The sequence below is a fragment of the Staurois parvus genome, unplaced genomic scaffold, assembly GCF_062004578.1.
Source record: "Staurois parvus isolate SC_StPar_1 unplaced genomic scaffold, SC_StPar_1.0 ptg000149l, whole genome shotgun sequence".
Taxonomy (NCBI): Eukaryota; Metazoa; Chordata; class Amphibia; order Anura; family Ranidae; genus Staurois; species Staurois parvus.
This window is the reverse complement of record NW_028317945.1, coordinates 4,542,049-4,566,462: the sequence shown is the minus strand read 5'-3', so window position 1 is coordinate 4,566,462 and position 24,414 is coordinate 4,542,049. Positions and strand designations below refer to the sequence as shown.

Below are 24,414 nucleotides of genomic sequence, written 5' to 3'. Positions count from 1 at the left end.
TAGTGTTTCTATTTCTGGATGTTCTTAGGTAGAACATCTGACCGTCTTCCATTTCTGGGTCCTGGAGGTCTCCTGTGTCTGAAAGCTCTGCCCCCTCCTCGGGATATTTATGGTGGCAATGGGAGTTCCATGGGATTATACTCTGTTCAGACATTGGACTTAAAGTATTGGGTCTTTGACAGGGACAAGATACGTAAAGACGGCTCAGACCTGACATAATCAGGTACTTAGCTCATCCAGTCCTACATGAGTGTATATCCTGAAAAGCTCAGTATAAATGGTTCAATTGGACTGATGATGTGAACTCTGTGACCCACTCAGTCTGCCCTTTTGCTTACGTTCTTGTAAGACTTCCTAATAACCTTTTTAAGCTGTTAAATATCTGTCTGCCTTCGGTTTTGTGGGTGCACAAAACAACAAAAATACAATATGGGAAAGTTATTAGTAATATGTAAAACATTAAGTTCATGCATGAGGAATAGAAAAATGGTGTTGCTAGGATTGTGAAAGACCCAGGGCACCTTGGAGCAGTGATAGGTAAAGAACAGTGCAGCAGGTTGCGGCAAATGCATGTAGGTTTTTGCTGTGGGAGTAAAAATGTATCTAAACCCAAAACCAAACATTCAACCACAAATTATGGTGCGCTATTCAAATACATATATAGTGATAATATTGAATCAATCACAAAAATACAGGTGAAACTCGAAAAATTAGAATATCGTGCAAAAGTTCATTTATTTCAGTAATGCAACTTAAAAGGTGAAACTAATATATGAGATACTCATTACATGCAAAGCAAGATAGTTCAAGCTGTGATTTGTCATAATTTTGATGATTATGGCTTACAGCTCATGAACCCCAAATCCACAATCTCAGAAAATTAGAATATTGTGAAAAGGTGCAATATTCTAGGCTCAAAGTGTCTCACACTAATCAGCTAATTAAGCCATAACACCTGCAAAGCCTTTAAATGGTCTCTCAGTCTGGTTCAGTAGGAATCGCAATCATGGGAAAGACTCTTGACCTGACAGTTGTGCAGAAAACCATCATTGACACCCTCCATAAGGAGGGGATGCCTCAAAAGGTAATTGCAAAAGAAGTTGGATGTTCCCAAAGTGCTGTATCAAAGCACATTAATAGAAAGTTATGTGAAAGGGAAAAGTGTAGAAGAAAAAGGTGCACAAGCAGCAGGGATGAGCGCAGCCTGGCGAGGATTGTCAGGAAAAGGCCATTCAAAAATGTTGGGGACTTTCACAAGGAGTGGACTGAGGCTGGAGTCAGTGCATCAAGAGTCACCACACACAGACGGATCCTGGACATGGGCTTCATGTATGGAGGAAGAATGGAGAGGCACACACTGCAAGATGCTTGAAGTCCAGTGTGAAGTTTCCACAGTCTGTGTTGATTTGGGGAGCCATGTTATCTGCTGGTGTTGGTCCACTGTGCTTCATAAAGTCCAGGGTCAACGCAGCCGTCTACCAGGAGATTTTGGAGCACTTCATGCTTCCTTCCTTCAGCAGATGAGATTTATGGGGATGCAGACTTCATTTTCCAGCAGGACTTGGCACCTGCCCACACTGCCAAAAGCACCAAAACCTGGTTCAATGACCGTGGGATTACTGTGCTTGATTGGCCAGCAAACTCGCCTGACCTGAACCCAATAGAGAATCTATGGGGCATTGCCAAGAGAAAGATGAGAGACATGAGACTGAACAATACAGAAGAGCTGAAGGCCGCTATTGAAGCATCCTGGTCTTCCATAACACCTCAGCAGTGCCATAGGCTGACAACTTCTATGCCATGCCACATTGAGGCAGTAGTTGCTGCAAAAGGGACCCAAACCAAGTACTGAGTACATATGCATGCTTATACTTTTCAGAGATCCAATATTGTTCTATGTACAATCCTTGTTTCACTGATTGCATGTAATATTCTAATTTTCTGAGATTGTGGATTTAGGGTATTCATGAGCTGTAAGCCATAATCATCACAATTATGACAAATCACGGCTTGAACTATCTTGCTTTGCATGTAATGAGTCTATCTCATATATTAGTTTCACTTTTTAAGTTGCATTACTGAAATAAATGAACGTTTGCACGATATTCTAATTTTTCGAGTTTCACTTGTAGTTCATGTGAAACAAACTAAAAACTCTGCATTAATAGTGCCTTGATAAAGTATTCACACCCCTTGAAATTTTCCACATTTTGACATGTTACAACCAAAAATGTAAATGTATTTTATTGGGATGTTATGTGATAGACCAACATAAAGTGGCACATAATTGTGAAGTGGAAGGAAAATGATAAATGGTCTTCAAACGGTTTTTTACAGATAAATATTTAAAAGTGTGGTGTGCATTTGTATTCAGACCCCCCCCCCCCCCCCCAAGTCAGTATTTTGTAGAACCACCTTTTGCTGCAATTACAGCTGCAAGTATTTTTGGGGATGTCTCTACCAGCTTTGCACATCTGTAAGTATAACAAGCATGCTTTACTGCAAATACGGACGGATTTTACTGTTGTGGGTTTAGTAACCCTTTAACTATTTCACAGTTATCTAAATTGGTATCACCCTGGTATTTTACAACACTGTGCCCTAGTGGCTACCTGAAATATATAAACACTGCAAGAATTCTTTGGCAGTCCCAGATTATATCCAAAAGAAGAAACGGTGCTCTATAGTGACCTGTTACATAGTTGCATAGTTACATAGTTAGTCTGGCTGAAAAAAGACAAACGTCCATCCAGTTCAAACAAAGTTATAATCCTACACCCACAGTTGATCCAGAAGGCAAAAAAACCCAGCAAAGCATGATGCAATTTGTTCCTACAGGGAACAAAATTCCTTCCTGATCCCCCGAGAGGTAATCTGATATTCCCTGGATCAACTTTACCTATAAATGTTAGTATCCAGTTATTTTCTGTGCATCTAGGAAAGAATCCAGGCATTTTTTTGAAGCAATCCACTGAGCTGGCCAGAACCAACTCTTGAAGGAGTCTATTGGTAATTGTTTATCAGCCTTCACATCACTGAGATCCTGCTGGGTTACTACTCTTTGCATAGCTTTACTAAGAAGCCAGCATGTGTTGAAAATAGGATCCCTCTTCAAAAAGAATTTATCAAGACCCATGCTGAAATTTTAATCCACAGGCTTTAGATAGTAGTAGATGAATGGATTTTGGTAGGCTTTCTGCTTAGACAGGGACATCTGATGGCCCTGATCACTGCCTGCACTTTGCCAGTCTATTCTAACATTTGTCTTTATATCCAAGGTCCAGGCTCTTTGAATATTTACATTGGCCACCTTGTGTTTTGTGTATGGCAAGGGATTCCCTGATTTTCCTCTTGTGTGATCACTTGTTGCCTATTTTGCTTTTTTTTTTTTTTTTTATTTGTTTTTTGGCTTCCTTATCCTAGGTGGGACCTTTACATACTCACTGGCCATATCATAGCAGTTAAGTCTTTTGAGCAGGTATAAACCCTGCCCCCCGTGTCTTTTTTAATAAAGAACAGAGATGTTTCTCTTGGGTATATTTTTTTCCTTTTTTCCCTACCCAACCATTGCACTGAATCCCATATAAGTGTTGTATTTATGTAGTTCCAAAATAATTTTCATTCTTTTGAAGTCTGCTGCTTTAATTAAAATACCTGGTGACCTACCATTAACATACTTGTTTAGACATTTCCTGTTATAGGGCGCTGATGCTTTGAACATGACTCCTAGTTGTTCTGCTTTGTCACCCTGTCATATGTGCTTTTGGTGAAGACGATAAGTGGCCATGCTGAAGCTGAATGTACAGGCATGTTCAACCACTGTCATTTGGAAGCTCGCCTTGAGCAATGACTACCGATGCCATGTGGACCACATACACTTAGACAGGAAGTAGCTGCAAAGTGGTTACAGGAGATCAGCATCACAAAAGGAGAAAAAGGTTAAAACCTTATATTCCAGAAAAGCTGGTTGATACAGTCCATGATTTCCTTTTCTTCTGTAGGAAATTAAGAGATCTGTAATCAAGAGCAAGAATCATGCCAGGACTCTGCAATTCTCATGCAGCTATTGCATTCCATTACTTGTAAGAGATCTGACTGTGTATGGTTAACACAAGGGACGAAACAAAAGTGCCAGGGTTAGGTTTGCAGGAATGCTAATCTGACCCTTAAGTCAATCAAAGCAGAATCTTGAAAAACGAATTACAGAAAGCCTAACTAGCCCCCCTCCTCACACCTATACTAACTAATATGTGTAAAACAGATGTATATAATTCCCTATCTTCAGTCTGCTCCGGTCCAGTCACGTGGTCCATTTTGTGAGCCAGCAGCGACTACAGGTGAATAGAGAGAGCACCTGACATTGGCAATGGCTGGGAAAGCCATTAGCGATGATGCCACCCATAGGATCCCATGGTGCAGCCATGGTCAGCGGCTCCACCTCTTCCTGGCGCTGGCTGATGAGGGGAGGTCAGATCACATGACCGGACCTGAGTGGCCTGAAAATAGGTAAGTATAAACATCTTTTTGTACACAGGTTAGTTAGTATAGGTGTATAGGATTATTTTCAAGATTACTTTAGTTAGAATTCTACAATTTTCATGGCTAAGGCAAGGGATTGTCAGCCAAATGATATGGGGGGGGGATGGACACTGTCAGTGGGGATATTTTCCAGTAAAAAACATACATATTTTGCAGGGATCAATGATTTTATTAAAGTGTTACTAAACTCAACCCAGGACCTTGCATTCATTATACCTGGTCTCCCACAGTACACAGAACATGGAAATGCAATTTGTTTGGTAAATATAAACTGCTAAATATTTTTTTTCATCAGAAGTTAGAGCAGTCTTGTGGCTTCTATCAGTGTCCAGCAGAGCGCTAGCTAAAGCTTGTAGGAGGAGCTTTCTTTCTGCTCTAGGAGGATGCAAAACCCCGGACCTCTGTCTGACCAGTGCTGATTGGCCCTCTGCTGATCACATACACTCTTCCAAGAAAAAAAAAAAAACACTCTAGCAATACATACCAAACTGAGCATGTGTGCATGCCTACCATTCAGTCTGTCTTATCAAGAGATAAGGGGTGGAACAGAGAAGAAAGGATCAAAGGGCCTTTTTACACAATGCAGAGGATTAACCCCTTAGGTTCCACAGTGAGTATAACAAGCATGCTTTACTGCATATACAGACTGATTGTACTGTTGTGGGTTTAGTAACACTTTTAATGTTTAAAGTGAAATATCCAATTAATTTAAAAAAAACACACCTGTCTTAAAGCAGTGTTACACCCAAAAACAGAAGCAGCTTGCCAATCCTTAGATTTGGAGCCTGAATTTAAGCTTCCTTTAATTCACCTGGTAATCTAGCCAGTAATGCACTTCCTGTCTTGGGTATGTTCACACCAGCCAATGCGTTGCAATGCAGCAGCTGGTGTGCGGTATGGCTGAAATCAGCACAGTGATGATGCACTGATCTTGGCACATCGCTCTGTTTCCATCTAATAAAGTTCATTTGCCAGTTGCACAGTGCGAGGCAGTGGATTGCCTGGCACTGCACTGTGCTCAAAAACTACTGCACAAAAGACTCTTTTCAGTACATACTACCGCAACACAGATGTGTGAACCAGGCAGATAGAAAGTCAAGGCATTTTGCAATGTCATGCAGTGGGACTGCACTGGAATAGCCCACAAATGCAGTCTCACCACATGTGGTGGGAAAGGACCCTTAGGGTGTCTGCATTCTGGATGAAGTAGTAAAGCAGAGACACCTTTTGAGCAGCAGCATTGTCAATCTGGGAAAAGGATAGTGTTAGACTAACAGATTTAGATTGATGTTACCAACAATTTGAAGCTAAACTCCAGCTAACACTTTATAAGCAGTTACAGTAACAGTTTTTTCCTTTTCCAAATAAAGGTTTTACTTAACCACTTGCCTTCCAGAAGATTCACCCTCCTTCATGACCGGGCCATTTTTTGCTATTCGGCACTGCGCTATTTTAACTGACAATTGCAACACTGCACACAATTAAATTTTAAACCGTTTTTTTTTCACACAAATAGTGCTTTGTTTTGGTGGTATTTTATCATCAATGGGGTTTTTTTTTTTTTTTGCGCATTTAGGCATTCTGACACTGGGTGGGAACTAACTGCCACTGACCTTTTTCAATGACACTAATACAATGATCAGTGCTAATAAAAAGCACTCGCACTCTACGAATAGTACTGGGCAGGAAAGGGTTAACATCTGGGATGATCAAAAGGTTCAGTGTGTGTCGGGGAGAGATTTAACTTTGTACTCTGCACATCCCCGCTGACAGGAGAGAGATCTGTGTTGTTTACACTCACAGATCTTTCTCTTGTCAGTTGCTCCACCGATCACTGCGTCCTGGCCATGAATCGCTGAACGGGACTTGGTGATTGACATTTACAGGATCCAATGACCACGAGTAGGACGGCGCACGCGGGCCCCCTACCTAGAAAAGCAGAATCACGTGTGTGTATGTGTATATATAATATATGATTTTGCGCAGAGCGGCCACCCTGTAGCAGTAAAATTGCAGTATGGTGGATGCCAAGTGGTTAAATTGGTAAAAGGTGATCATTGTAAGCAGCCGTCCGTGTTAATTTATTGCAGCTCCATCTATAGTGTGTACATGTCTCAATTAAGAGCACCAAGTGTTATTTCCATCTGCTGCAGGTAACCTGCTTAGGGATATCTCCAGATTGTTGGATGAAGAGGAGAAGTTCATCTAGGGTCTGGGGTGTTACACAAAGGAGACGTTCGCTAGCTCTCCAACAAAGAGTGTGCTGCAGAAAAGGCTTGTAAATAGTTCCAGGAAGTTGTCTTCAGTTCCCTTGGGCATCCTGTACACCCCTAACCCTATCCCAGTTCAATTCCCCTAAATAAACAACAAAACCAAAGCTCAAGGACTGGTTTTCTGACTCTTGATGCAAGCCTTTGTGAAGTTGTGTGATACCTGGCTGTGCAGGACTATAGAGGGACCTAATTCATCAGCAAATCCTAAGGGGGTTGTGCTACACCTACAAACAGCAAAAGAAAAAAACAAAATTCCGGTTTAAATTGCCAGTAAATTACATTTTGCAATGGCATGTGGATGCCCCCTTAAAATACGTACCTTACCCCCCCAAATCATATTAGGCCATATGCAATCAACATAGGAGGCAAGAAGTGCCACTCTGGTAAAGCACCTTTGTCTCTAGGTTGATGAGGACAAGATCCACTTCCCCACAACTCTGGCTCTGTAATTGTGACAGTCTGTGGCTGGGGGACTTATCAGAATCTGGAAGTCCCTTTAACCTCCCTAGCGGTATGATTATTTCAGATTTTTGGTGCTGAAAGCGGTACCATTTTTTTGCATGGAAATATGTATTTTTTTTTTTTTTTATTGTAGGCCTGTAATTTAGGAGTAACTCACTGAAATCTGTCCGAACAAGAGTCTAGTAAACATTCTGGATATGATAAAACTTGAAACACAAAATCATAAATTATAATTTAATAAATAATCATAAAAAAATATAATAATAAATGTAATTAAATAATATAATCAAACCAAAAACACTGAAATTTGAAATGTAGCGCCAAGTTCGCACATCGCTGAGCAAAGTCGTAGAATCGTTTTCAGTACCTGATGACGAATTTCCCCACAAATCATCACTCAATTCTGCAAGTGGTTCTGGTTTACTATCTCTATTCTCTAGCTGGTCTAAAACCGCTTTTGACATAAAGGGATGCTTTTTGGACGCCATGGACTTTTCTAAGTTTCCAGGCAGAAAGAACAGTCAAAATGCAGGCAGGGGACAGGACAAAGCCGTAGGGACAAAATGTATGTGAAATGTTTTGAAACGGCAATGTTTTACTATGTAATAATCATTTTAAAAAAAATTTAATTTTTTTAAAAATTTCAAATTTGCCGGAACACGGAAGCTGGATGCCGGCATCGGCTGGAGGAGATGGCTGGGGACGCTGCAGGGGACGCATCGCGGGAGAAAAGGACAAGGTAAGCGTTGCAGGGACTCCCTATGCAATGCTGCATAGTAAGCCCGAGTGTAGCTTGAGGTTACCGCTTTTGGTACTGAAACTCTACCCCGAGCTACACTCGGGAATACCGCTGGGGAGGTTAAGAGAAAAGTGGAGCCAGGTATCTTGTCCCCCTACCATGTGAAACATAATACCCCTACTTGTTCACAAAAGAAAATGTTAACAGTAAATGAACACATGACACACTTGTCACAAGTCCTTTTTTAAAAACAAAAACGTCCCTCGTAAATCCAGCATCACTCTTGTCAACCAGTGATGCAGATTCTCCTTAAACATGATGAACGATGCCCACCAAAAAAGAAAAAAAAAAACACCAACACATCTGCCCCAAACAGAGATGTTCACTGAAAGACAGATTCCAGGCTGACAGCTGAATTGTAAGAATTATAAATAAAGGGGTGTGGGTGGATGCTGTCATGGACCAAATGTCCATATTTTGTCATTGATGTCAGCCTACCATCCCTGCCTCTTGTTTATATTCAACTGTCAACCAGGAATCCACAGCTGACTCGTGAATGGTTGGGCAGTGAAGCGCCACTTGTTGCTAAGAAGCCGGCGGCCACTGGATCCTTAGCAACCAGCATGAACAGAAATCAGTCACGTTTAGCAGTGGTATTAATACTGGTAATATGTATTTCACTTCCTGCTACAGGCAAACAGGCAAAGTTTAGACTGAATTCAACTTCATTTCGAACCCACAGCTCATCACTAATTCACACAATAGAGCGTTAGAAGCATGTCACACTAGTAACTTTGTAGCAGCTGCCCTCGTCCTTGTTGCTAATAATACGTGAATAGCAGTCAATTAAAGGTCACATTGATTCCAGTGATGAATTGTAGCTGCTACAATTCTGTGCTACAAAATGACTAGTAAGACATGGCCCTTACAGTAGTGTATGGGAGAATGCAGGCTTATCTATTCAGTTCTGTTCTATATTCCTGGTTTCGCTTGTGTATGTTCTGACTGTAGAGGAGGAAGGATATCCCTAGTATTCCCCAGAGCTTGTGATCAGAAGCACAGCTTAGCTGCTGATTAGCCCAGGGTACTTTATGTGTGCCGCAGCTAAAGGAAAACAGGATGTGCAATACCATTTACAGTGACAAGCTAGGGAAGACAGCTGCCATGTAAGGGGTGCTTGCTGGGGGCTCCCCAGCTGCTCATATCCCACCAATAATTCCTGGAGGAGATTGCATGTATTTCATAATGGGTTAACTGACTACAGAGCTCATGGTGGGGCTCAGAGGAGGCTGGGAACACCACTGAGTCTGTGTACTCCCAATGCGTTTGGAGGCGTAATGCTCCATAAGGAAGGGGAAAGAGCTAAATTGATTTTTCCCCAACCCCCGCCTTTTCTGCTGCAGACTCCTGCCGTGTCTAACCCCATCTGCTGGACGGCCTGCGAGCTTTTGCGTTATCTCTGTTTATACATGTAAAGCAGTTTCACCGGAAACTGGAACGCAGCACAGGGCTAGCTATGAGTATGATGGCATATTTGGTTACTTTATCCTGCCTACTGTATATAAATGGTGTTCAGTAAGAGTGTAATATTATGATTCCTCCTCTTCATCTTACACACCAGTGTTACATCGTAAGATCTGTGTTCTGGGAATGCTGACTGAGTTTTCAAATATGGTGGAGTAATAAGGCAATAGTTTGTTCACATTGTAGGCCTATTCAGCACAGATTCATCCACACATGCTTTAATGCAGTTTTAAACCTCCCCCAATAAAATAGAAAAAAAAATAAAGGGCCCCCAGGAGCTTTTAACCTTAATGTACTACACATTGGCACATTATGGGAGACTTACCTGGCAAGCGAACTCCTCCAGTGCTGTGGTGTCAGTGTGCCTGTTGGTCATGGGCACGTCCATCTTCTCCGGGACGTCCTTCCAGTTTGTGGCTCTTCATTTACTTGATTGGCAGGGCCGTGATTACATCACTCCCATGTATGCATGGCTCAGTATATACAAACGCTGACAGGCAGGGGGAAACTGTTATGACAGAAGAGACCAGTATGGTTTATTATGTTCTAAAAATCCTGCCTGCCAGCAGATTTTTTTTTTTATTTTTATTAATATTTAATTCTACTTTAATCAGTACAACATTTTTAACCACTAGCCTACAGGGCGCTTATACCCCCTTCCTGCCCAGGCCAATTTCCAGCTTTCAGCACTGTCACACTTTGAATGACAATTGCGTGGTCATGTAACACTGTACCCATATGAAATTTTTATAATTTTTTTAGACAGAGCTTTCTTTTGGTATTATTTAATCACCTCTGGGATTTGTATTTTTTCTTAAACCAAAAACCACTGAAAATTTTGAAAAAAAAGTTTTTTCTTAGTTTTTGTTATACCATTTTGTAAATAAGTGATTTTTCTCCTTCACTGATGTGCGCTAATGAGGCTGCAGTGATGGGCACTGATAGGCTGCACTGATGGACACTGATGGGTGGCACTGATGGGCACTGATGAGGAGGCACTGGTAGGTTGCACTGATGGGCAATGAAAGGCAGCACTGATATATGGCACTGTTAGGCGGCACTGACTGGCACTGTTAGGCGGCACTGGCTGGCACTGTTAGGCAGAACTGACTGGCACTGATAGGTGGCACTGATAGGTGGCACTGACTGGCACTATTGGGTGACATTGAAAGGCAGCTCAGATGGGCACTGGTATGTGGCATTGATGTGGCACTGATGGGCACTGGCACGTGGCACTGATGAGCACTGACTGACACTGATGGACACTGACAGGTGGCACTTCTGGGGCCACACTGATCATCAGTGCCCTGATGATCAGTGTACATGTCCCCTCTGCAGAAAGCCGATTTCCGGCTCTCCTCTCCTCTTGAGCTGTCAGCGTGACAGCTCGAGAGGAGAGAAGTGCCGATAACCGGCTTTCCCGTGTTTACATGTGATCAGCTGTGATTGGACACACGCTGCGCGCTCCCTGAGCCACACATGCGCATATGACGTCCTATCAGAACGAGAGAACCACCTTGCGCCCGTCGTACTATATGGCGAGCATAAGGTGGTTAAAGATACTGCTGGAAGGCAGACCTGGACAATTCTCACATAGTACTAGGAACCAGCACTAGGCAGCCCGCATATGACTGTATAGGTTGCTGAAAGATGCATAGTTAAATCTGAACTCCAGGTATGATCTTTATTTGTACAGCTTAGGCCAATGCAAGTGCTGCGCATATCAAATCTGAGTGGCCACTAGGGAAGCTGGCAAGTATTGTTGTGGTTGGGGCTATTACAGTGATAGCCACGATCTTCCAGGTTCTGTGCTGAATAGCTTCTCCTTTGCACATTGACCAAAGAGCAGTTGCTCACTTGGCAATGCCACCATTCACAGAATGCCTTGTATTTTTTTAATGAATACATGGCATTCTCTGTTTGGACAAGGCTGAAACAAGGAGCAGTGACATCACGGTTGTATCAAGTCATGGTCCTGGAACTGACAAATATCAGTTTTAGAAGGGGAGGAAATCATTTGGGCATGGGGTTTTTTGCAAAATGTTGATATAGCTATTGCTGATGGGGAGATAACCCTAGCATTTCAGTGTCTATCATTGGGTAAAGCCACCACTGCCTGAGAATGCAGCAGCTAGTGTGACTGTATTGACAGCTGGCAATTGGTGAGCCAAGTTCACCTATTTCGTACATTAGCAGGACTTAGCTCAGTCTGTCTTGGTCAATTCCAGCTGTCACTACAGTCACATTACCTGCAGTGCTGGTTTTACCGATCAGTAGTTCCTGCAACTGGAAGAAATCTTTAGGTAGTTTGGCCAAAATCAAGCAAAGTACAATATTGAGTCCAGTGAGATGCAGCTGGAAATGAAAAGCCTCAGCATGATTCAATCGTGTGCACACATAAGCATGCTTCCATACCAGTCTCTACATTTACATTTGCAGGAAATCATGAGCGAAGGCCATCTGTTTCAGCAGAAATTAGGTCTCTTGTAGTTCATCCTGAACAATAGTACGTTGCACTTGAACCTCTTGCATGAACACTCTCTAGTATAAACATGTTAGACACTTTCTACAGTACACATTCACTTGTCACTGCACTGACTATGTATGAATCTGTGTACAGTAACACAGCCCAGCCAGCCCTAGGAGGTCCCTGGGTAGACAGAAGACAGTCTTTAACAAGTCCTTTATTGAAAGAAGAAAAATAGAATGTCCCCTGAAGTTGATCCAACGTCAATCATGATGCCCACCGACCCCCTCCCCCAAAAAAAAGGTTCTGCTGACGACGCTGGCTCCCGCCGTCTTGACAGCTCCCCACTGGCCTGACAGTTCTTAAATATCTAAGGGGTGGGTGTACCAAGTGACATCACCCTGTGTGACCCCACCACCTTGTGACATTGGCATGATTGATGTTGGATCTACTTTGGGGGGCATTCTTTTATTTTTCTTCTTTTAATGCAGGACTTGTCAAAAACTTTTTTTTTTTCTTTTTTACACTACACTTTGTTTTTGTGAATGGGGGGGCAGGATCTGGGGACCCCCTTGTTAAAGGGGGCTTCCAGGTTCCGATAAGCCCCTCGTCCGCAGACCCCCACAACCACCAGCTGAGCCAAACAAGTTAGTTTTGGAATCTTTGCAATTTATTAAAACAAAAAAACACAAGTATTCACAACCTTTGCTCAATGCTTTGTTGAAGTACCTTTAGCACTAATTACAGCCTCAAGTCGTTTTGAGTATGATGCTACAAGCTTGGCACACCTATTTTTGGGCGATTTCTACTATTCTTCTTTGCAGTACCTCTCAAGCTCCATCAGATTGGATGGGGAGCGTCGGTGCACAGCCATTTTTAGAGCTCTCCAGAGATGTTCAATCAGGTTCAAGTCTGGACTCTGGCTGGGCCATTCCAGGACATTCACAGAGTTGGCCCGTAAGGTCCAGAGCACTCTGGAACAGGTTTCTCCTTAAGGATGTCTCTGTAGATTGCTGCATTCATCTTTCCTTCGATCCTGACTAGTCTCCCAGTACCTGCAGCTGAAAAACATCCCCACAGCATGATGTTGCCACCACCATGCTTTGCTGTAGGGATGGTATTGGCCAGGTGGTGAGCGGTGCCTGGTTTCCTCCAGACATGATGCTTGGCATTCAGGCCAAAGAGTTCAATCTTTGTTTCATCAAACCAGAGAGTTTTGTTTCTCATGGTGTGAGAGTCCCTCAGGTGCCTTTTGGCAAACTCCAGGTGGGCTGCCATTTGCCTTTTACTGAGGAGTGGGTTCCATCTGGCCACTCTACCATACAGGCCTGATTGGTGGAGTGCTGCAGAGATGGTTGTTCTTTTGGAAGGTTCTCCTCTCTCCACAGAGAAATGCTGGAGTGACCATCAGGTGCTTGGTTACTTTCCTGGCTAAGGCCCTTCTCCCTTGATCACTCAATTTGGCCAGGCGACCCACTGTAGGAAGATTCCTGGTGGTTCCAAACTTCTTCCATTTACGGATGATGGAGGCCACTGTGCTCATTGGGGCCTTCAATGCTACGGGACTTTTTCTGTACCCTTCCCCAGATCTGTGCCTTGATACAATCCTGTTTTGGAGGTCTACGGACAATTCCTTGTACTTCATGGCTTGGTTTGGGCTTTGACATGCACTGTTAACTGTGGGAACGTATATAGATAGGTTTATGCCTTTCCTAATCATGTCCAGTCAACTGCATTTCCCACAGGTGGACTCCAATCAAGTTGTGGAAACATCTCAAGGATGATCAGTGGGAACAGGATGCACCAGAGCTCAATTCTGAGTGTCATGGCAAAGGCTGTGAATGCTTATGTACATGTGTTTTTGTTTTTTTTTAATAAATTGCAAAGATTTCAAAACAAACTTCTTTCACGTTGTAATTATGGGGTATTGTTTGTAGAACGTTGAGGAAAAAAAATAATTTAATCCATTTTGGTATAAGGCTGTAACATAAAATGTGGCAAAAGTTAGGCGCTGTGAATACTTTCTGGATGCACTGTATATGCACAGGGGTAAATGCAAGAAGTCTGTCCAGGTGGTAATAAAAAGTGTTTCTTTTGTAGAATAGCCAAACTGTTAAGCCATTTCAGTCCCTTGAGTAGGCTACATAATTTAATGCTACCTATAGATTTAAACTGGACCTTTTATCAACATGGAAAGTTCACTTTACCCGTACCCCCCCCCCCCCCCCCCCATTCTCCTGTTACAAATTTCTTTCAAAAAGATGTATGTCAAAAAAAGTAAACTTCCTTTTGTACTGGCTTTTGAGACTCCTGGAAGATGTGGCAGGTGACACCACACCTACCAAAATAGCTAGGCACTCAGTCTTTTTTTTCTGCTTAAACATTATTTTTTTTTAATTGTATGGGTTTTTGTTTTTTTTTTTTTAAGCCATTTGGGGAGGCTGTGAGGAGGTCCACTTTAATGTTACTTACAAAGGGAAGGGGAGCATCTGAATTTATCAAGGAGTTGAGGAAATCCATCCTTGACTGATCAGTTTGTTCCCTAAAAGTTCTCATCAAAGTTCGGTTTGTAGGACCTAGGTGCACAAAGTAAATGCCTGATCCAACCAAAATTGAAATGGTCTATATTAGGTGAATATTCTCTAAGGCAAGCCATAGACTATTCGTTTTCCTTTCCTTCCACCACGGATGGAAGATTATTCCCTCCCGGCAGAACACAATGATTACTGCTAGTGCTTATAGTCACCAGCAAAAATAGCATATAAATGTCCAACGGGCTGGTTGTACCCAAGTTAATCAATGGATCAACTTGGATACAACCAGTCTGCCCATAGATGGATCGAATCTTGGCCGCTCCCTGCTAAACCGGCCAAGATTTGACCCATCTGTGGCCGGCTTTACTCCATAACTGACCTTATAACAGTGGGTCCTAGAACTGTAGCTGTAGAGATGGGCAGGTGTCTCCCCATCCCTTATTCTTGGGCTGCTTGAGATGTGCTTATTTAATTAGTGTAGCTGGTTAAAGTGAAACTACCTTTTGATCTTTCTAGGTGGTAATATAGTCTGTAACAGGCTGCAACTTTGGCTATCCCTCGTAATTATGCCCTTTCTGTAGAAGGTAAATAGGTACTCAAGGCTAATCCCTTACTTAAAGTTCTTTTCATAGAACATTTGTGTACCTGGTTATTGTAATTGCAGCTACAGTGTGTCATTAGCGACACAAAAGCCCATCATAGAAATAAGATAAAACTCTGTTAAACAGCCGAATGTTAAAAAAACCTGTCATTCCTAGGCTAGCATTTCTTCAGTTCAAGGAATACATACGAAAAGTAAAATATGTTCTGTGTATTTAAACATAGTCACCTGATTATCCCTAAAAGGCCCACTGAAATTAAAAATAGCTGGTTATAGGAGGGCTGCTAATATTTATCAATAAAGTAATAGGTGTTTATGAGCAATGATATGCAATTGCACATTATTTGACAGGTATTTATATAGCGCCATCAATTTATGCAGAGCTTCACATATATATAATATACATTCACATCAATCCCTAACCCTCGAGGAGCGTACAATCTAAGGTCCCTAACTCACATTCATACATTCATATACTAGGGCCAATTTAGACAGGAGCCAATAAACCTACCAGCATGTCTTTGGAGTGTGGGAGGAAACCAGAGTACCCGGGGGGAAACACGTGCAGGCACTGGGAGAACACACAAATGACAGGCAGGTGGTGCCATGGTTGGAATTTGAACCAACGACCCTAGTGCTGCTAGGTGGACATGCTAACCATTTAGCCAACGTGCTACCTTTGCAAGTAATCAAATTTATATCTTTGAGCACTGCTCAAAAAATCTAAAGGACCACCTTTTAGTCAGAGTATAGCATCAAGTCAATTAAACTCCTGGGATATTGATCTAGTCAGTTAAGTAGCAGAAGGGGTTATTAATCCGTTTCAGCTTCTTTGGTGGTAATGAAATTACCAACAGGTGCACTAGATGGGCAACAATGAGACAACCCCCAAAAAAGGAATAGTATTACAGCTGGAGGCCACTGACATTTTTTTACCTACTCTTTTCTGACTGTTTTTCACTAGTTTTGCATTTGGCTAGGGGCAGTATCACTACTGGTAGCATGAGGCGATATCTGGACCCTACAGAAGTTGCACAGGCAGCCCAACTCCTCCAGGATGGCACATCAATACCTACCATTGCCAGAAGGTTTGCTGTGTCTCCCAGCACAGTCTCAAGAGCATGGAGGAGATTCTAGGAGACGCAGTTACTCTAGGAAAGCTGGACAGGGCCGTAGAAGGTCCTTAACCCATCAGCAGGACCGGTATCTGCTCCATTGTGCAAGGAAGAACAGAATGAGCACTGCCAGAGCCCTACAAAATGACCTCCAGCAGGCCACTGGTGTGAATGTCTGACCAAACAATCAGAAACAGACTTCATCAGGGTGGCCTGAGGGCCCGACGTCCTCTAGCTGGCCCTGTGCTCACTGCCTGGCACCATAGAGCTTGATTGGCATTTGCCATTAAACACCAGAATGGGCAGGTCTGCCACTGGCGCCCTGCGCTTTTCCCAGATGAGAGCAGGTTCACCCTGAGCACATGTTACAGAAGTGAAAGGGTCTGTAGAAGCCATGGAGAACATTCTGCTGCCTGTAACATTGTTCAGCATGACCGTTTTGGTAGTGGGTCAGTGATGGTCTGGGGAGGCATATCCATGGACAGATGCACAGACCTCTACAGGATAGTCAATAGCACCCTGACTGCCAATAGGTATTGGGATGAAATTGTTGGACCCATTGTCAGACCCTACGCTGGTGCAGTGGGTCCTGGGTTTCCTCCTGGTGCACGACAATGTCCAGCCTCATGATGTAAGAGTATTCAGGCATTTCCTGGAGGATGACTGAATTGAAACCATTGAATGGCCCCCATGCTTGCCTGACCTAAATCCATTACAACACCTCTGGGATATCATGTTGTGGTCCATTCGACTCCACCAGGTTGCACCTCAGACTGTCAAGGAGCTCAGTAATTCCCCGGTCAAGATCTTGGAGGAAATTCCCCAGGACACCATCCATTGTCTCATTAGGAGCATGCCCTGACATTGTCAGACATGCATACAAGCACGTGGGGGCCATACAAACTACTGATTACCATTTTGCATTGCTGCAATGAAATTTCAGCAAAATGGACTAGCCTGCTGCATAAATTTTTTCAGTTTGATTTTTGGGGTGTCTTTGAATTCAGTTCTCTGTAGGTTGGCAATTTTCATTTCCATCAAACGATGGGGCATCCTTACGTTCCTAACACACTACCCAGTCCATATCAGTATAGATATCCAGCATGAGATTTTTCTCCAATGAGATCTGATGTGTTTTCATAGTGTTCCTTTAATCTTTTTGAGCAGTGTATATCACTTGACCAAACTACAACAGGACATGCAATATGTAAATTTTGGCCCATTCCTGATGAATTGGGCAAACTTCACTCAGTAGGTGGCCCTGTCACAGTCACCACTCCTACTGGCCAAAATACTCTGAAAAATTGAAGGAGCCAGACTGAATATCTGAGATATTCCAGACTGAGATCTTAATTTGATATGGAAGGTTTAATGCTACTTAGGAGTACTCACTTATTTTGTGCTCCACTTTGAGGTAGGAAAAGAAATCACCTTTATTAAAGTGTTACTAAACCCACAACAGTAAAAATCAGTCTGTATATGCAGTAAATCATACTTGTTATACTCACTGTGAAACCTAAGGGGTTAATCATCTGCATTGTGTAAAAAGACTGTTTGAGCCTGACTTCTCTGATCCTCTCTTTCTTCCAGTGTCCCCCTCTTCTCTCCTGATAAGACATATTGTGTGGAGTCACTCTGCATATGCTCAATTTGGTGTGTATTGCTAGAAAGGTTTGTTTTTTTTTTTTTTTCTTGGGAGAGTGTGATCAGCACAGGACCAATGACCACTGTCCAGACAGAGGTCAGGGATTCTGCATCCTCCTAGAGCAAAATGAAAACTCCTTCTACATGTTTTTACTAGTATTCTCTGGTATAAGTCTCTCAAGACTGCTCTAACTGCTGATGAGAAAAGGTATTTTAGCAGTTTATATTTACTAAAATAATTGCACTTCCATGTTCTGTGTACTGTGGGAGACCAGATATAGTGAATGCAGGGTCCTTGGTTTAGTAACACTTTAAATAATTGATACAACATATAAATTAAGCCTTCAGCTGAACTTTGGGATGGCTTCACATGTATGCATTGCGTATTTCACTGGTCGGTATGCATGGTTCAACAAAAGTCTGCTTCAGTGTTCCATTGCATTGACATTCATTTCAGTGGCGCCCAAATATATACATATGTTGAATAAATGAATGCACCTATCTCCAAGTGCACAGCAACCCATGGAATAAAGAATACATACTTTGCCTTGCACTGTACCGACAAAAATGTGTGTTGGGGGGTATGTGCTTTGGGTCCATGGAGGTGCTTTAAGGCCCCATTAAAAATAAAAGGGCAGTATACTGTTTGGCAATGTGCACTCAAATATAAATGAGTCCTGTGGGCAAGAATTGCTTTTCTGTTTCTAACTGCAGCCAGCTATGATTTTCCTAAACTGACAAAAATACTCGTATATTCCTTTCTTGAAACCACGCTTATAAGAGCACTGGAGAAGGGAGTTCAGCTCATTGCTTTTCAACCAGAAACAGAACTGGCTCCCAACTTCTCTAATTCATTTGTTTTTTTTATTGCTTTTTTACTACTAGGGGTGAGCTCCAGGCATGTTCAGATCCTAGTCCGAACCCACCTGTACAATCCCGCTAGGAAGTGGTCACTGTACTGGGCCAGTCGTAAGCACATGAGACAATCCCTGCGCTGAAGCCGCCTGTATACACACCCTTTGTATATCTGACGTTGTGATGGAGAATTCCTTGGCCGCTTATGATTGGCATAGTGCAGGTGACAACTTCCAGGCGGGATTGCATGGGTGGGTCTTGACTAGGATCCGAACACTCCTGAGCTCATTCCTACTTACCAGACTCGGACTAATCATTTGACTAAATCTGTCAGACCCACCTACCTAGAACTCAAGGAAGAAAGAAGAAAAAATGTATGTAACCAAACTGGAGAGGACAGCTTTCTTGTCAATCGCAAACAGCTTGCAGCTGTTGTTTCCGTGGTCAGATTCGAATGTGAAAAGGTCTCTGTGCCTCCATCTGAACTTTAGAATGATTTTAATTTTCTAAACTGTCCACTTTTCCCCAAGATGAGCCTTAGTTGTCTTCACCAGGGGGTACTTGGTAGACAATAAACTGTCACCCAATCTAGTAGAAAAGAGGACACCTAGAGAAGTGTTTGTACAATGCTATGCCAATCTGCCCATTTGCTTTCATTCCATTTTACTTCAGTGTGAAAAAAATAATTGCTTGGAAAATGTGTTCTTTTTTTCCCCAACTATGAAATATACCTGCAGAACAATGTAGATCTTTGAAAGCTTGCTTTTATTTGTATTAAAATGCTTCAATGTTTTCATCTGTCATCAGCACCCCTAGTGGCTTGCTTAAGCTAGCCTTACACGTGTAGATCGTTGGGTGAGAATATTCGTAAGAAAAGTCTTATGAAAATTCTTTGCACATTTGGTGAATGGACGAATGTCATTTGAAAATTGTCTTTGCTTTTTATTCGATTTTAAAAAGAATGTAATTTCTGAGCGATAACCACATACACTGGCCGGAAATTAGTTTGATCAAGAAAAGTTTTCCTTTCTGCCCCTTCGAATTTTCCAGTCGCTGCTGTCGAAAACGAAACCTCGATTTGACCCCACTAACGACTTAAAATCAAATACCTGAAAGGAAAATTCTCAAACGAAAATCTATACATGTATGGCCAACTTTAGGCTTGGCAATGAGGGGAATTCTCCATCCACTTTGGATGGAGGAATCTGCTTTAGCCTGAAAAAGAATATATCCCTAGAAATTGGGCAGAGAAAGCTTATACACAACGCATGTTGTATAGGCTGATCTATTCTGCAGTGTAACAAATATTTTAATCTAATTAGCCAAGTGTGTATATATTGTGTAATGTCTATCATTATAATTGCTGTCACTACTTAGTGGCTCTGCAAAGCCCTATTAAACTCTTCGATATCTAGAATGTATGTAATATGATATGTTTAAGGAAGAAGAATTTCCAGCCTTCCAGAAAGGTTACAATAGACTGGTTTTATGACCGAATGTACACAAGCTCATGATGGATGTGTTTGTGTTGTGTTTCCACAGGTGCAAACATTGCCACTGGTGAGGAGGTGGCCATCAAACTGGAATGTGTGAAGACAAAGCACCCTCAGTTGCACATTGAGAGCAAGTTTTACAAGATGATGCAGGGGGGAGGTAAGGCCCATCAGAACTGGGCTACAACATTGGTTTATTGGAATATTGGTTTGCTTAACTTGGACTTGTCTACCCAAAGCTAGGGCAGCTACTTTATGAGCTAGACTGTTTTAGTATAGCAGTCAATGTTCTTAAAGCTGAATTCCAGGTATGAATTGTATTGCCTGTTACATTGATTCAGCTTAGACCAATGTAAACATGCATATTCTGTTTATGTGGGATTAGTGTGGAAGCTGGGAATCACTGTAGTAGTCACTGCTACTGTAGTGGTCACCCTTGTCATATACTGAACAGCTTTCCTTTTGCATAGTAACAGGGAGTCACCTGCTCAGCATGGGCACCATTGACAGAACACCTTGCATTTTTCTCAATGAATTCTCTAATTGGATGAGGTGGAAAAGTGGGGAGGTTATGACCTGTTTCCCTTGTCCAATCAGAGGATGCTTTGCATTCACTGTGAAAAATGCAGGGCGTTCTGTGAATGATGTCTGTCTCTAGCAAGGGACCCCCTGTTGTTACTATACAGCTGAGTAGCCACTCGGTATGGGACGTGGAAGATAGCAGTGATCATTGTAGTAGCAGTGACTACTACAATGATTTCTACCTTTAATGGGGATCCTACAAGTAGGGCATATGCATGGTTATATCGGTTCAAGCCGGACCAGTGTAACTTTGGGGGAAAAGAAAAATAAATCGATATTTGGAATTCGTGTTTATAGTAAATCTGTCAGGACTGTGCTTCCATAAGTTTGTGAATAATGAAGTTGAGTGGGCTTTACAAAGCAAAGAAATTGAGACCTCTGGTTAGAATGCAGAGGGAGGAGGGTCATACGGAGTGCAGAAAGACTTCACCGCGGCCTGTCAAAACCATGTACCTCCCAAAAGGTGCCAAATGTGGTAGTGGAGGAGGCAGAAAAGCATAGGTTCCACTTTGGTGGAACTCCGCTTTAAATCACCAGGAATTGGGCATTTCCTTACCTCCCAGTACTGAGCAGAGAGCTGAATTGAAGGGGAGAGCTGCATATATGGATGGGGGAAATAATGCAAACTTGTTGCCTGAATGGCCAAAGTTTAATTTTGTTATAACCTTTGTGTGGATGAATTGGAGCTTGCACTTTGTATCTACCTGAAAAAGGTTAATGTCGTCAACAGTCCGTAACCCTGCACTGCAAACCCATTGCCTTGGTGCCTTTGATTTTATTTACTAACCCCTTCAGTCATCTCCACCTTGAAACCGTCACACATCAATCTTATTTCCATTCAAGATAAAATTAAAATATTAGTGCATACCCTCATGTAGTCTGCCGACATACAGACTGGTGCTATTCTATGCCTTTCCAAATGCTGCTGTACTGCATCTACTTTTTGTCTTACTCCTGCAATGTTGCTTCAAATCTCTCCTCTGACTGTTACTCAGAAATGTGACTTCAATTTTCTACTTGTGTGTACAAAGCTTTGTACACTTTGGCCACTTGATACATTTCCTATTGTCTTTGTCATCCCAAAAACATCCTTTGCATATTAATTTCTTCTCTGCCCATACATTATACAATTTTCTTGCAGAATTTTTGTACAGTCTTCGTTAGATTTACCTTCAACTATGTAGGGAAAGGGCCTGCCTGATTGCATACAATTGAAGGTGTTGTTTAGGTTTGACGTCATATGGTTTTTGGAAAGCCTAAAGGAAAATTGTAGAAGAAAATTGTATATTGAACCTTCAAATGTGCTTTTAAAGGCCTCTTCTTTATTATTTATTTTTTATTTATACACACACACACTTTAACTTGTTCTGTTCAGTCACTGATCTATCATTGCTAACTGCACATCCTCCAAGGCACATAGTGTCACCTAATAAATATACCAATAAACAATCAGCGCAGTATCACCCCTCAGTGTATCTTGAGGAATTGCTGCTAAGCACCAATAGTGCTTCTCACCACACTAAAAATGGTTATCATACATAAAATTTAGCGCAAAATCTCAATCTAAATAAAGAAAAATTAACATAAAGCAAAAAGTCCTTCATATGCAGTGTCGTTAGTCCATCACCAATGTCAGTAGTGTGTGATATCTTTAGTAGTCTTCAGACAATATTCTTCTTGCTATTCTGATCACCCCGTGAAATATATACTCAATTTCTAGAGTGGACCCTAAAATCAATTAAGGTCGTAAGAGCATGTGTTCTCATATCCAGAGAGATATTTCAACCATTCAACTTCCGTCTTCTACTTCTTCTCCTGCTGTAGCTCCACTCTTACAGGTATGAGGACATGCAAACGAAATGAAACACAATGGTGCTCTCCCTGCACAACAAAAGATTCCAAATACTTCAGTAATGCACTCACATTCTGTTAATATACATGTGCAAATAAACAATCACCCCACAGTGTGAACTGATTGCTCACCTCTTCCAATGGACCCCAGTAAACATATTTAAGGTCATAAGAGCTGCTTATTCCTTCAAAGGCAGCGTTCCCATCACTCCTCTCTGTTAAACTCTTCCTCCATCCCACAGGACTCACAAGCTCGGCCACATAGAAATACAGAAATGGGACCAATAGTGTACTTCAGCTTAAAAACACTGTTTGTTAAAACCTATTGTATTGCACTCACATAAATAAGCACCCTCAGTGTTATGAATTGCGTATTACGGATTCTGCATCAATAGGGACCAAATATACATCACATAATAGAACCAGGATCTATTACTGCCAAAGAAGCCCAGAGGGCGTAACTTATAGGGGCGGAGCCACGCTGTGATTTGTAAGAATGTCTGTGATCCTTGTTCTAAGATGTGATGTATATTTGGTCTCTATTGATGCTATAGAAGAATATTGTCTGAATATCACACAATATTGACATTGGTGATGGACTAATGACGCTGTATATGAAGGACTTTTTCTTTATTATTTTAATTTTTCTTTTTTAGATTAAGTTTTTGCGATGCATTTTATGTATGATAACATAGGTTTAATAAATATGTGGGGGAGGGAGCACAAAGACCTGCTGACCTGTCAACCTGCCAATATGCAGACTTTGGGTATGAACATGGCATATCCCTGTCCCATGTTTGTAGGGTGGCGCTAATGTGTGCAAAGGTTTGGGAGCGTCAAGCTGCCATACACTGAATATCAGACAGTTCCTGATTGATTGGCAAAATTTGCCCTGCCTCCATCCCCACATCCCATGACTGAAAAATCGAAAGACGGCAAATTGTTGGCCAAACAGTGCCTGCATCCAGTCAAATGCACTGTTCAGGTTATTTGACATCTGGCAAGGCTGGCTGTCTAAACACAGTATCTGCAATGGGAGATTCATTCATCTATGCTGTGCAGCATGGATGGAGGAATCTGTTATATTTTATTTTTCATTCAGCCTCAAGGCTGAACAGAAAAAAATCTGTATGGCCAGCATCTGAATGGCCAGCATTAGATTGATATTGGTGTTATTGGTCTTCTATGTGAAGTACTAGTACATGCACCATTTGTTGTGCAGAGCTTTCAGAGGGTAAGAGTGTTCTGTATATTTCTGTCTATAACTCCTTCTTTACAGGATTGTGCTTTCTAAATAGTCTATTATGATTGTTTTGGGGGGTTTTTTTTGCAGCTTGATAAATAATAATCTTTATTTCTGTAATAGCATATGCTTTGTTAACTTATAATTACCTTCTAGGTCTTTAGGTACTCAGCTACCCATGACAACACAAGGAGCTGAGCTGCAGCATAGAATCATAAGCTTCTTTCATGTGTTTACGTTCACATTCTGTCTGGCAGTGGGGATTCCTTCAATCAAATGGTGTGGTGCAGAGGGAGATTACAATGTGATGGTAATGGAGTTACTGGGCCCAAGCCTTGAAGACCTCTTTAACTTCTGCTCCCGCAAATTTAGCCTGAAGACAGTGCTCCTCCTGGCAGATCAGATGGTAAATACAACAGAGATATCATGTCACTGATTGCAATACAACATTGTGTAACATCAAGCTTGTCAAAACCCAGAAACAAAAAATAT

General features: G+C 42.0%; 1 protein-coding gene across 4 annotated transcripts in view; it reads left to right on the top strand.

The window, feature by feature from the left end:
- Positions 1-24,414, top strand: part of CSNK1E (casein kinase 1 epsilon) — a 93,026-nt gene that overhangs the window by 47,656 nt on the left and 20,956 nt on the right. For all 4 annotated transcript variants that reach the window (XM_089674265.1, XM_089674266.1, XM_089674267.1 and 1 more), the window contains 2 exons: positions 20,296-20,406; positions 24,180-24,328. In XM_089674265.1, coding sequence (XP_089530391.1) covers positions 20,296-20,406; positions 24,180-24,328 — 260 coding nt within the window. The remainder of the gene's footprint in view (positions 1-20,295; positions 20,407-24,179; positions 24,329-24,414) is intronic.